Source organism: Amphiura filiformis, chromosome 17, assembly GCF_039555335.1.
Source record: "Amphiura filiformis chromosome 17, Afil_fr2py, whole genome shotgun sequence".
Taxonomy (NCBI): domain Eukaryota; kingdom Metazoa; phylum Echinodermata; class Ophiuroidea; order Amphilepidida; family Amphiuridae; genus Amphiura; species Amphiura filiformis.
The window spans coordinates 29,140,709-29,155,738 of NC_092644.1; the positions used below are offsets into that span (position 1 = coordinate 29,140,709).

General features: G+C 39.7%; 2 protein-coding genes across 2 annotated transcripts; both read right to left on the reverse strand.

The window, feature by feature from the left end:
• Nucleotides 1-930: 930 nt before the first annotated feature.
• On the reverse strand, nucleotides 931-2,997 carry LOC140137118 (cytochrome P450 2J4-like). The gene is made up of 2 exons (XM_072158774.1): nucleotides 2,169-2,997; nucleotides 931-1,109 (listed from the first exon to the last, which is right to left on the reverse strand). The coding sequence occupies exons 1-2, from the start codon at nucleotides 2,995-2,997 to the stop codon at nucleotides 931-933; spliced, it is 1,008 nt and encodes a 335-aa protein (XP_072014875.1).
• Nucleotides 2,998-7,367: 4,370 nt separating this feature from the next.
• Nucleotides 7,368-14,184, reverse strand: LOC140137119 (cytochrome P450 2J4-like). Its single transcript, XM_072158775.1, has 3 exons — nucleotides 13,794-14,184; nucleotides 10,637-11,590; nucleotides 7,368-7,947 (listed from the first exon to the last, which is right to left on the reverse strand). Exons 1-3 carry the CDS (start codon nucleotides 14,182-14,184, stop codon nucleotides 7,769-7,771), a joined length of 1,524 nt encoding a protein of 507 aa, XP_072014876.1. The 3' UTR covers nucleotides 7,368-7,768.
• Nucleotides 14,185-15,030: the final 846 nt, after the last annotated feature.

Sequence of the window (15,030 nt, forward strand, 5' to 3'; positions counted from 1 at the left end):
GCGTCAGACTTATAAAAACGAACGATTGAAGTAACAGATCGCTGGTTCGAGCCCTTTTGAAGCCGTGAAAATTGTATTTCTTTTCATTATGCATGATTACATTCCGATTCATGAAATTTACTAGAGCGTAATCATCGGTGGCGTAGATTTGGGTGGGGGATGGGGTTGGAAAAATAGTGAATCCAGCACCTTTTGGCGACCAAATAAGTTTATGGTACTAATGTTCATGATGTTAGTGCATGTCCACAAACCACGCACTACTCAAATGTACTTTGAATTTTTGATCCCGATATGGCGTACTCAGGCCGCTCCCCGGGGGAGGGGGGTGGAACTGGTTAACTTCAACAACCCGAGAAGATTGGCCCAATGTTTTTCGATGATTTAAAAAAGTGAAAGTGAAGGATAATAGGTACTAGCAACCTAAAAACAATGTTTTGTATAAATCCAATTCTTTCATAATTTTTTGACAATTTCCCCACCCTGTCTTCTTCTTCTGTCGTCCTTTCCTTTTTGCCTCCCCCTGCTTTTTCACCGGGGGTCTTGCGCCCATAAAGCCCCCCACCCCATATACGCGCATGGATATTTAACGAATTGGGTTGTGAATGTGATCCAGGAAGGTGTCCCATATCAGCGCATCTTGCTATTGTGTTAGTTGGACAACTGCTTGGTTACTGACATGTTTTTAAGGTAGAGTATTGAGGCAAACCTGTGTGTAATTTTGGTTAATTTTGATGGACAGGATTTTAAGATATGTCCTTGTAAAAAATTATAAGTTTCTTTTTTGGCTTAGTGTATATCAACTCATACTATACATGAATAATATCAAATAATGTGCATTTGACTATGTATAAAAAGTAGGCTTATACCAAATCACTTCTTTTGTTGGTTTGTCATAAAACTTGATTCTTAGACTGGTGTGATAAAATTACTCTAACGTGCAATGGCACATATGTCGTATGGATATGGCGTCAACACTCCTCCTGGTTTAGGTTGCGTATTCAAAATCTCTGTATCTGTAGGCTTTTTGAAGCTAAATCGATGCATCAGATGCGTGTAAAAGATGAAGAGTTCCATCCGAGCCAGCTGTTCTCCGAGACACACTCGTTTACCTGTGTATTTTATAGGAAAACGTACCGACAGTGAATTAATTACTTTATCATTACGACCAATAAAGTTATACCGAATTTACTTTTGAACCGGATCAGAGCACAAAGATTTAGCATTTTTTAGTAGTGGCGGCGGCACGGGGATGGACGTGGTGGTGGTGGTGGTGGTGGTGTGTGTGTGTGTGGGGGGGGGGGTGGGGGGACATGGGGGAAATTGCCCTCCAGTCAAAACTCTGGCTTCCCCCTTCCCCCAGTGAAAACGAAAATTTCCACTTTTTGCTGCAATTTTGCGCAAAATTTCTTGATTCAGTTTGTCCCCCATGGCCCCCTCCTGGCACCACCACTGTTCTGTGGTCCTGTTCTCCAGAATCTCACGATTCTGCACTTTGCAAATGGTAACAAAAAGCTCGGTGCTCATAATTTTGTAGATCTTACAGGAACCTATCATTGCAATGTTCACTGACTGGCAAATTTAACTTAACATAAAACGGTCAGAAGCACTATTTTGTTTCGTTTGATTTTTTGTTCTTGTAGATTGTACACCATGCATGTTGCCCAGAAATCATCTGGTCTTGATTTTGGAATTTGTGGAGATGTGCGGTAGCCCTATGACTCTATAATGGCTATAGTAACTTGTTTACCATGTTTACTCTTACTTTTTATGTTTGAATACCTAATTATCGGGTCATTTGAGACGCATAGTCCAGAAGGACTGACGCTTTTATTCATCTATTATTCAAAATTAAGGTTAATATGCTAAATTTGCTAAATTCTATTAAAATATAACAAATATTTATACAAAACAATGAAAGAGATTTTTGGAAAACATTTTGAAAAACGCAGCCTCTTCTAAACGGAAATTTTCTGGAATTTACGGGCCCAATCTCAACCTAAGATCTTCGAAATGGTACCTGAAGCTCCCGCGCATCCCCGTATATATAACCACCCTTCCACGTAGATCTCCCGGCCCAGATGCTAATCAACATTAATCGATCACAGACAAGAAGTAGACGCCTGTTTTTTCTGACTACATGAATATGTTGAACAAACACTTAAACCTACCTGCACCAAAAACTATCTGTTGAGGAATCTTCTTGACCTGTCCATCTCCATCAAGAAACCTCTCAGGTTTAAAAACATCCGGTTCATCCCAAACGGAAGGGTCTCGTGTTACGCTGTAGACATTGGATATCACGTGGGTACCCTTTGGGATAGTGAAACCACGAAATTCCACCTGTGATCTATTGTATCGTGGCGATACCATGAAGAGTATGCTCGCAAACCGCTGTATCTCGTGAATAACAGCTACTGTATAGGGTAGATTAGGTTTATCGGATAATTTTGGTAAACGGTCTCGCCCAACTACTGAGTCGATTTCTTCCTGTACACGCTTTTGTACATCCGGATATTTTAGCATGTACAAAAGTGCCCAGCGTAAGGTGGTTGACGTTGTTTCTGTTCCTGCATTAAAGATGTTGTGAACCACTGCCACTAATTCGTCATCGCTGAGATATGTATCGACGCCTTGTTCAGTTTTCATTTTCAAATCTTTCAAGTAAACATCAATAAAGTCTCTCATATTTTCTTCGTCGTACGTATCTCGATGCAAATTCACGATATCTTTCAGCTTTAATCGAAGCTGCATAAACGACGGTAACCCTCCTTTAGGAAAGAAAGGTATCTTCGCAAGAAATGGCGCAATGATTAGAAATAATTCTACGTTAACGTGAGCTATAGAATCTTCTACCAGATGTAAGAGAGTTGTAAACTCTAAATCATGATATTCAAATCGCCTCCCAAAGACAACCGAACAGATCACGTTGGATACTGCATTACAGAAACGACTGGTTGGGTCAAAAGGTTTCCCATTGCCAATAGCGAATTCATGCATCAAGCATTCGCTTTCCGAGGCAATTTGATCCTCAAAGCTTCTCTTGCCAACACCAAATCCTCTTAGGACTGTCAACGAGAACTTGCGATGCTCTTTCCACGGATCGCCGGATGACATGCTAATTCCTGTAAAGATTAAAAGCAATAAAGGAAGCTGAAAGTTCTGATTTCCTGTGGCATCTTCTCTTCTATTAATCAGACAGATTACAAGAAGTCTTTGTAACTACGGGCAGAGTGGAGGCTAATAAACGGTTGAAGAATGTTCCGGTAATCATAAATACCAAACGTACTAACATTGCGTTTCACGGATCCCTTAAACATTTACCCTTTACCCCAGAATGTTTTCAGCAACACCTGGTGCCATCTGCATTTTACAACGAAGTGTCGATTATCGAAGGTCACTTTCTGGAAAGTTGGACTGAGCATGCAGTTATCTGATGTACCGGACTCCGAATCTGGGTTACAATGTACCTGGCTGTAAACCATTGCAATCTCAGGGGCAGAGAAAGCATTCCCCAGAATACACCATGACTAGCATTTCTTTAATATCATTATGGTAAATTGCGTGTGTGGGTAGAGATGGGTGTGAGTTTGTGCGTCAATAATTAAGCGTACACGTTTTTAAAAACCTACCTTTCGCACTAAAAAGTTTGTTAGATAGTTGTTCTTTGTATCCGGGTGATTTCCAGTTGAACTCATCACAAGTTAAAGACTCGTGCACTGCGTCATAACCACTGATAACCACAGCTTGAAAGAATGGAGTAGACAAATAACATACAGGTCCATACTTCTGAGCTAGACTACAAAATAGTTCGTGTAATGGCATTTTGGCGCGCACTAGTTCTGGAAGACAGCCGAATACTAACCAGCATCTTGGACCTGGTGGAGGATTTTTAATTCGCTTACGATTTCGGTGTACGATGAACGTGAGAATGAGAAACACGATTAAGCAGAGTAAAGCAGAGCGCACATTTATTAACTCATACAGCGCAGCCATTGTAAAAATAATAAAGCTAAAATATTGCCCTGTTCTTAGTCATGTAGGCCTATGTATTATTTATCATATCGATATGATTCTCTATGTACATAATGTATGATTTGATAAGTTCAACCTCTGAGCTTTGACCCTAACGTTAATAATTCCGTAAATTGAATTAAGACACTAGGATCTCAATCATGCTCATATGTCATTACATAGTTCTTTAATCCCAATATGCTTCTACATGCATAGAATGACCTTTGAATTTTGAGCTTTGGTTATTCAATGGTGATCATTGAGCTTTGTCATTGGGGATGAGGTCATCACGGCTCATAGTGAGAGAATAACATGATAAAAAGCTGCGAATTGTCGAAAAACCGAAGCATGCAAAAATGATGCGTCACTCTTATTTCTTGTTATAGTAAACAATTTCAGAGAACAGTTTCGCTCACCATATGCTCACGTAGGAAATAAATCGAGGGTGGTTCAATAAATATGTGCACACGGTTTGTTTGTTTGTTTGTTTTATTTCTTCATTAATCTGGGACACAATTAATCATCTGTTCTTCCTTGAGGCCCAGGTACGGTGTGGGATGAAGGGGAGGGGTGAAAAGCATTTTTTGCAAGTCTCGAGTGGAAGACATGGAATTGGGAAACAATCTGTTTGCATGCCTGTGGAACTGGTAGAAGTTATATATGACACACACACGGGGTGGGTGTGGATGTGGGGGTGGGGGTGGGGGTGGGTGTGGGGTAGGGGTGGGAGGGGCACATTGTCAATATAATGAGTGGAATTAGAGTTCCCGAACATTTGCCATAATGTAATGGGGAAGAGGGCAAAGATAGCGATTTTCCACATACCATTTTGGAATTACCCTGACCACTCACCCCTAAAACATTATTTTCTAAACACACAAATAGTCTGGGATTGGACCAAGTGGGAATTGCCCGGTGTCTCTGAGTTTTAAATACTACTTGTTAAGTGGGCTTGTCTACCATGTCTACTACTACATGTAGTGTGTCTTGTATAAAAACTAGCTGGGGGGTTTACACCCCCCAGCTAGGTACTGTAATGCTCTCCGATTCTTACCTAGCTGGGGGGTTTACACCCCCAGCTAGGTACTGTAATGCTATCCATTCTTTCTTCTGGCAACAAATTGCACATTTTTTGCTCTAGCTCAGACATGCTTTGACCGATTTTGACCTAACTTGATCACAACCATCATTGACCACAACCATACACGTTACCTGACTTTTATTAGGTTAAAGGTTACAGAGGGGTCAAATAGGCTAAAAATGTGATTTCAGCTAAAAATTCTTCTTCTCCTACATGTAACATTCTACAATGACGTCACTTGACCATAAGCATCGGCTATACCCAGTGCCCATAGTGTGTAAACAGAATTGGGTTCAAAGGTCATTAAGGGGGCATTACAGGTATATAACCAAATACCTTCAAAATGCTTCTACTACCACAAATTACATAGCACAATGACGTCACTTGCACATATGCATCGACTATACCCAATGCCTATAACTTGTACACAGAATTGGGGTCAAAGGTCATTAAAGGGGTAAAATCTTACAGTTGCATTATCTGGACATATGTAAGGGATATGTGGCTCAAACTCATTGAAAACAAATCTCATGACCAGGGGAAATTTTACAGGGGTCGGGTCATAGGTCACGCAGAGGTCAAATCTTAAAAATGCATTTTCTGGACATCTGTAAGTGATACGGGGCTCAAAATTGGTGACAACAAACTTCATGACCTGGGGATAATTTTGATACATTTGCAGGGGTCAGGTCAAAGGTCATCTTAGGTCAAATCTTAGAATTTCATTATCTGGACATCAAAGTTCAAAGCTCAAACTCGGTGACAACAAACCTCGTGACCAGGGGAACAATTTGAAGGGGTCAGGTCAAAGGTCATCTGGTGCTAAATCTTAGAGTTGCGTTATCTGGACATCTGTAAGAGGTATAGGGCTCACTGTCGGTGACAACAAACCTCATGACCAGGGGAACATTATTGAACATCTTGCAGGGGTCATGTCAAAGGTCATCTGGGGTCAAATCTTAGAATTGTGTGACAACAAACTTGATGACCAGGGAAATTTTTTGGAACATTTTTCAGGGTCAGGTCAAAGGTCATCTGGGGTCAAATCTTAGAATTGCATTTTCTGGACATCTGTAAGGAGTACGTGACTCAAACTCGGTGACAACAAACCTCATGACCAGGGAAATATTTTTGGAACATTTTGCAGGGGTCAGATACCTCCACAATACCAACAAGCCCCAGCTAGGTTTGTGGTCTATGGCCACCATTTGCCACTAGTTCTTTCTTTCTTCTGCCAACAAACTTCAAAATGCTTCTTCTCCTACATGTTACACCCTACAATTACGTAACTTGCACATATGTATCGGCTATGTCCAGTGCCCATAGTGTCTAAACAGATTGGGGTCAAAGGTCATTAAGGGGGCATTTCTGGTATTTAACCAAATACCTTCAAAATGCTTCTTCTACCACATATTATATAGTACAATGATGTCATTTGCAATATATGCATCGGCTATACTACACGCCTATAACTTGCATACAGAATTGGGGTCAAAGGTCATTAAAGGGTAAAATCTTACAATTGCATTATCTGGACATCTGTAAGGGGTATGGGGCTCAAACTCGGTGACAACAAATCTCATGACCTGGGGACCATTTTGCAGGGGTCAGGTCAAAGGTCATGCAGAGGTCAAATTTTAGAAATGCATTTCCTGGACATCTGTAAGGGGTATGGGGCTCAAACTTGGTGACAACAAACTTAATGATCAGGGGAACACTTTGCAGGGGTCAGGTCAAAGGTTATATGGGGTCAAATCTTATAATTTCATTTTCTGGATATCTGTAAGGGGTTTGGGGCTCAAACTCAGTGACAACAAATCTCATGAACAGGGGAACATTTTGCAGAGGTCAGGGCAAAGGTCATACAGAGGTCAAATCTTTAAAAATGAATTTTCTGGACATCTATAAGGCGTACGGGGCTCAAACTCGGTGACAACAAACTAGATGAACAGGGGAACATTTTTGGAACATTTTGTAGGGTCAGGTTAAAGGTCATCTGGGGTCAAATCTTAAAATAGCATTTTCTGAACATCTGTACGAAGTACGGGACTCAAACTCGGTGACAACAAACCTCATGACCAGGGGAACATTTTGCAGGGGTCAGATACCTCCACAACACCAACACGCCCCAGCTAGGTTTGTGGTCTATGACCACCATTTGCCACTAGTCATATCTCTATCGGTATTGATCTTTTTTAAAAGTCTATATAAATAACACTTGCACAGATTGTACATTCTTGTCGTCCTTACCAATAAGAAATAACCTAAATACCCCTATTTGTCCACAAATCATGCACTACTCGCATTATGTACTTTGATCCCGATATTTAATGAATTGTATAGATGTAGAATGATATATCGATAGTCAAGAAGGTTATCGGAGGTTATCTGTCTCATCGATGCATTTTGTTCCAAAATAGTTTTTCTAAAGTAGATGGAAGATATAACCATATAACTTACATAATCACTGACCAGTATCTGTGGAGAAACTTAGCCACCTAATTACTCATTTACTAAATCATATTACATAATAACAAAAAAAATTGAAGGAATGAACTCTTGTGAACAAATATTTGACTATGTTGTTTAAAAAGTATACCAAAATAACCAAATCATTTCTTTTGTTGGTATAAACTTATATAAAACTTTATTCTAAGATTGGTGTGATGTTATACTCTAACGTGCAATGGCGCAAATGTCGTATGGATATGGCGTCAACACTCCTCCTGGTTTAGGTCGAGTATTTAAACTCTCTACATCAGTAGGCTTCTTGAAGCTAAATCGATGCATCAGATGCGTGTAAAAGATGAAGAGTTCCATTCGAGCAAGTTGTTCTCCGAGACACACGCGTTTACCTGTATATTTGAGAGTTAATAGGGTAAATTGTCGTTACTACCATTTTAAGTTATACCGGATTTACTTTTGAGCCGAATCAGAGCACAAAAATTCAGATTCTTTGGTCCTGTCCTCAGATTCCTTGTCCTCGTGAGATTCTGTACTTTGCAAATGATACCCAAAAAGTTCGTTGCTCATCTTCTATGGGAAACCGATCTCAGATGGACCATTTTGTTTATTATGATTTTTTGCTCTTGTAGTATATACACGACGTTTCCCAGAAATTTTGATTTTTGATTTGGATTGGGTGGGGCAGCGCAGCTGGGATTTCGAAAACTTAACTCCTAAAATACATCATTAGATTAAGGTAAATATACCAAATTCTGGAAAGTTGTTCCAGAATTTTGGAGAAAATCGTGAAAAAGCGATAATTCTTTAAACCATTTTCTGGAATTTGCTACCCTAATATGACTCAAGTATTTAATGCTGATTTTGATTTTTGAATTTTGATCCCCCTCTCCTCGAGAGAACCTGAAACTTTTGACCCCCCCCTTCATAGACATGCATAACTTTTTTGACCCCCCTCGTTGTAACGCTCATTAAGAAGTAAGGTTTCATGGATTTTCGATACTTCATATAAGACATGTAGGCGCTAATGTACGGTAGGTGACCTACACAAGTATTTACCTTATCCTAAAATGCTGCTACAGGCCTATGCTCACTGAGAAAATAAGTTCTTGGAAGTACAGAATGCAGCTATGTAATCATCGTAACGCGAGTTCAAAATACAAAATAACAACGGTGCCAAAAACAACAATATCTGAATATGATCACAACAAATTAGCACTAACTCCTGCGAAGGTATCCAGATATTTCTGCTGTATAAGTTCGGCGTATTTGCATCTGACATCACAATAACACTTTCCCCCTGATCTCTTTCCACAATAATCCATAAAGGGTATAATTCGTTGAGCGCTAATTTTTTTTTGCATGAATGCTACCAATTTTGGTTAAAATTAAAGGTTAATTTTGGTATTACGCGGGACTTTCATAATTCTCAATTATAATTATATTTAAATGCGCGCGAATTTTATTTTTTATCAATATTGGATAAAACTTTTGGACCCCCTTCTATACGGAGTCAAACTTATCCCCCCCTTTTGAAGACCTAAAACTTTTTGACCCCCCTCCAAAATGCCCACCCCCACCAAAGTATTTATGAACACTCCCTAAGAACATCAAGAACACACCTTGAACACATCAAGAACGTGTTCTATATCCGCATCATGCAGTTATTGTTAACTACATGTATGCACACAACACAGGGGCACTCACAATAGGCAATTGAACCCTACTGGTAGCGCTGTGTTGTAGCTATTGGGGGATGAACTCGTTAGTATCATATATCAAAAAGTATAAAAGCTATGATTTTAGTACTTTCTCTATGTTTCAATTACTTATTCTTTTCCAAATATCTGAATCTTCAACCCGGTACAAGCTTTAATAACGGGGGAACATACATTTTATTAAAAAGAAATCCTACCATCTATCCAAACTCGCCGTGTTATTCCAATGCACATTTGTGACGTGTCATGTCAAAAGGAGACACTTTTGGGCAGGTTATCAATTTTGAGGTTTTTACATATCTTAGATATAGAGATATTTTGCTCCATAATGCCGTTTTCCCCAATGAAATCAGACATTCCTAAGAGAAGATATTGAGTTCGTAAGTTATGGTATTATAAAATGGGAAATTGAGATATCGGCCTTTAAAAATATTATTGACAGTGTCGAGAGTAGGAATTACCTTGAAAAATGTCTCAAAAAATACAAGATGCCAGTTATATTCCGGTCTGAAACTATCAGACAATAATTTAAACATTATTAACATCACAAATTCGCAACAAACCAAAATTGTGAAAAAAATCACCCCAGGCAGATTTTTGGCTTTTTCTCCATTTACGATCCTGCCCAAAAGTGTCTCCTTTTGACATGACACGTCACATTTTACTTCACCGGGCAGCCATTTTTTGATCGTATTTTGAAGATTGGTGTCATAAAACCGTCATAGGTACAAATTTAGTACTTTCTGTCAATCAATTATGGCTTATTCTCTACATGTCAATCTTTAAATAATTGGCATAGTCCTTATAATAACGGTGGTCCGCCTTGATGAGTAAATGACAGCAAACAGCTGCAAACCAGTGAAAAATATCCCAAAACTCGGTCAGTGGAGCTCCGCTCGTACATGTCAATAGAGTCATTATCGATTGGATTAGTCGTCCGTAGCGGACAATTCGGTCGCTCATTGGATCAATATTATCAGGTGGTAATAAATTTGCATTGGACAATAGATTACTATATAATGGTTTAGTACTGTATATATCGGTTTAATCTTCAATAAGCGGGTTTATGGCTGAAAAGGTCACGGTGAATTCGCCGTGGACGTAAGTGGACTATGGTTACACTTTCACACCTTATGCTGGTTTCATACTACCCTGCCGCTTGCCGCAGCGGCAAGCGGCAGGAAAGTATGACGGGCGCAGTGTGTTCTGCAGTTTTTGCAGTGTGCTTATATAGGCTTTTTAGCCTGGCTTGAGGATTTTGTTTCAGCCTGGTCCGTTTAGGACCCAAGCGTGTCTCCACACGGACCGACCATTACATTAACCATGTTAACAATCAAAATTATACAAATAGACAGTAACCTACCTGCACCGAAAACTATCTGTTCAGGAATCTTCCTGACCTGTCCATCTCCGTCAAGAAACCGCTCAGGTTTAAAAACACCCGGTTCATCCCAAACAGAAGGGTCTCGTGTCACGGAATACAAATTGGGTAATATGGGGGTACCTTTTGGGATAGTGTACCCTCGAAATTCCACATCTGATCTCGTAAACCGTGGAATTGCCAGCAAGACTATACTTGCAAACCGCTGTATCTCGTGAATAACAGCTTCTGTGTAAGGTAGATTAGATTTATCGGATAATTTTGGTAAACGATCTCTCCCAACTACCGAGTCAATTTCTTCCTGTACACGTTTTTGTACATCGGGGTATTTCAGCATGTACAAAAGTGCCCAGCGTAAGGTGGTTGACGTTGTCTCCGTTCCTGCTAAGAAAAAGTCATGAACCACTGCCACCAATTCGTCATCGCTGAGATGTGTTTCAACGCCTTTTTCATTTTTCATCTGTAGATCTTTCAAATAAACATCAATATAGTCTCTCATATTTTCTTTTTCGTATGTATCGCGATGTAAATTCACGATATCTTTCAGATTTAGTCTAAGCTGCAGTAAAGACGGTAACGCACCTTTGGGAAAGAAAGGTATCTTGGTTAAAAATGGCATGATCATTAGAAGTATTCCTATAGCCATGTGATTCGTCGAATCTTCTAGTAGATGTAATAGGTTCGTGAACTCAGGATCATGGTATTCAAATCGTTTCCCAAACACAACTGAGCAGATTACATTGGAAACTGCATTGCAGAAAAGATTGGTTGGGTTAAAAGGTTTCCCATTACCAGCAGCAATTTCATGAATCAAGCATTCACTTTCCGTGGCGATTTGATCTTCAAAGCTTCTTTTGCCAATACCAAAACTTCTGAGAACTGTCAATGAGAACCTGCGATGCTCCTTCCATGGATCACCGGATGCCCAGATGATACCTATAATGATTTAAACACAATGTGAAAAGATTTAAACGCAATGTGAAAAGATTTAAACACAATGTGAAAAGATTTAAACACAATGTGAAAAGTTTCGAGTCTAATGATAATCGGACTGTTGACACAGCAACGATGCTTGAATGAAATGGAGAATATCTCGTTATATCCTTGTGCTTTGCATGGTGGGGTTTTCGGGAGGGTTGGTGGGTGGGTGTCGGGGGGGGGGGAGGGTAAGAGAACTCAATAACTCAATGTCCAACGGCCATACAGATCCTGATATTTGAGGTATGAGTGAGCTGAAATATTGTGGAACACTATACATTCTCCCATTACATACAAATGAAGCCAGATTAAACATGTTAAATGAATGCTAGCTATAATATATGATTTCCGGCAAAATTTAATTTGGTTATTCTTTACCTAAAATTGTTGGAAAATATTAATATTAACCATCAGGGTTTTTGTCCATTTTGAGGCGAAATAACGAGGTAACGTGGAGTTCTTTCCCCGTGGGTTCTATCACGTCTATGGGGACTTTTAAATATCGTAATGGGAAATGTGTAACAATAACATTACAAAAAATAAAGTAGCCAATTTCATATTTATATAAGATCGTACGTTATGGGTTTAAGGGGAGGCGATCTTATGTGCGTAATTATAGACGGCCAGGGGATTCACTCTATCATTATAAAAATATCTGAAGAAATCAAAGAGCTCTAGGAATAAAAAATTGTAGTGTAATTCACGCCAGACACAATTTCTTTTAATGACAAAAATGAATTTGTGTAATCGATCAAAAACCAAACGTTTTTACCAATTTTGAATTTAGCCTGAATCCGTAAATATGGCACCTCTCGCCCTTTTTCAGGTCAAGGAACCATTGTTGAAGCTATTTCACATATACATGTTCAAAACACTCTAGGGAAAGAATGTGGCCATATACTGCTGAAATATCTCTTGTTGATTTCGAATGATAATATCTTAACGTCGTAAATTTTAAGGTCAAGTTCCTAAAATCAAAACAAAACATTGCGATGCAGATATTCCCGACTTATGCAATTGCATCATCGTATCAGTGTCTTTATTATTTGATTGAGGCCTTTTCCAAACGTTCGTGCTATTTATGCATAAAACGGCCAATCTATCTTTACAAAGTGCGTCATTGTTATGTAAACAAAAGTCTAAAGATAGCATTATTAGATTTATCTTTTATTATTACACTCCCCTGATCATCTGCCTACGTGGCCGAGTGGTAAAGACCGTGACTGATAATTAATGATGCTTGGAATCGTTGGTTCGAGTCCCATCGAAGCCCGTGGAAACTTTTTTTCCTTCAAAATTCATGATCGCATTCCGAAATGAGTAACTTGTCGGTAAATCGTGTATCGTATCCTTAAGTCACTTTTAGCACTCGATTCCTTATCGGACTATCGAAATAAGAATTTTAAGGAACAATACACACTTGAATACATGTACAGCCTATAAACTGACCACGAATTTCACACCTACCCCCACCCCATACACACACGTGACATCCACATCCACACCCACCCCTGCACCCTATCAGTTTCCTAGACTATACCACAATTATCATTTTATTAATTTATAACTTCAAAGATTTTTAAGTTATAGACCTACGGCAGCATTCTGGAAATTGGGACACCTTTGGAGAAGCCCAACCCTGCCAATCGAAACAAAAACTAAGCTGTTTGAGACAACTTGTGTTACTGTCTTTCTGTACGAGTGCGAGTTATGGATAATCACAAAGGACATGAAGGACACGGAAAACACAATGACTTTGCAACTTGCAACACCTTGCTACAGTGCCATGTTAAACATCAATCGTGTGGATCGGATTCAAAATGAAACAATTTACAATCTGAGCAACACCATCCCACTGGTTGCCAGAGTCAAGACTCATCAACTCAGAATATGCCCTTTAAATTCACTTATATTCCACACAATGGGAAGTGGAAACCAGGACGGCCGCACACACTATATGTACTTGCAGTATGTCCAGCACCTCCTGGGAGGTACTGAAGGTATGCTGCAGTCAAACAAAATTGTTTCGCTAGCCAAAGATCGCAACAGTTGGAGAAAGCTTGTAGCCTGCTCCGCAGCTGACTGATGATAATCATGATGTAGTATCATAGCATGATGCGTGGTTTTTAGTCAAGTTGGATTTAAGAATACCTTTAGCTACCTCTTGCTCGTAAGAGTTTGTGAAATATCCCTCTTGAGATGCCTGGTGTTCGCCAGTTGAACTCTTCACAAGTTAAAGACTCGTGCACTGCCTCATAGCCATTGATAACGACAGCTTGACCGAATGGAGTATTAAGCAGACATACAGGTCCATACTTCTGACCTAAGCTGCAGAATAGTTCATGCATTGGTATTTCCTGAAAATCCCTCAAAAGCTGTGGAAGGCAACCGAACACTGGCCATGATCTTGGACCAGGCGGAGGATTTTTGATTCTTGTACGCTGTCGGTGTACGATGAGCGTGAGAATGAGAAATACAATGAAGCAGAGTAGTGCAGAGCGAACATTTAGAGAGGCTAATATGCCTGCTACTAGGTCGAACACAGCAGCCATTTTTTTAATTTAACGCCCGAGCATGTTACGGGAGCGCAACATTAAACCATTGGTGTATCTGAGTATTATATCTGAGTATCTGGATATAGTTAAAGGTCAACTGTATACAAGCAACTCACTATCTCTTGCGAAATACTCAAACAGATATATTAGAATGATTATTTGCTGTAATAGAAATTGCAAGATAAACATGTATAAGCCCACAATATTATTGTTCAAAGTTTAGAATATCACCAATAATAGTGCATCTTGATGGCGTATGTAGCTAGGGAAAAAAGAGGGGTAGGTAAGGTAACTGCCCCATTCGCTCCCATTTTCGTCCAATTGTGCCAACTTTTCCCAATCTGGAAAGTTCCTGGCTACACCACTAATCACTGCTTGAAATCAGGTCAACGAAATCAGCCCCGATGGTCAGATTATGCCTGCTATTCGCTACTTGCACGGTTCCGCCATTATGCACTATGTGCGGGAGAGCCTCGAACTGGCAGCATACATGAATGGGAATTGAACTAGTCATAACGTTCTGTGTAAGGTTACATAATTCTTCCTTTCATGTATGCTGCCAGTTCGCGGCTCTCCCCGCACATAGTGCATAATGGCGGAACCGTGCAAGTAGCGAATACTACCAAGTGCTAGCTGTTCATGTTTCTCAAATTTAAGTTCATCCATAGATTACCAATTTATTCTTGAAGGAAACCCAATCGAAACTTTTCACAATTCTGTCACATGGACTGGACAGACACACTGTACTTTAATTCCAAGTACATTTCAATAAGAAGTTTATGATTACTCACCCCAGCCTTTCGGTGTGCCACAAAAATATATGCAAATCGCAACCCCTTTCCA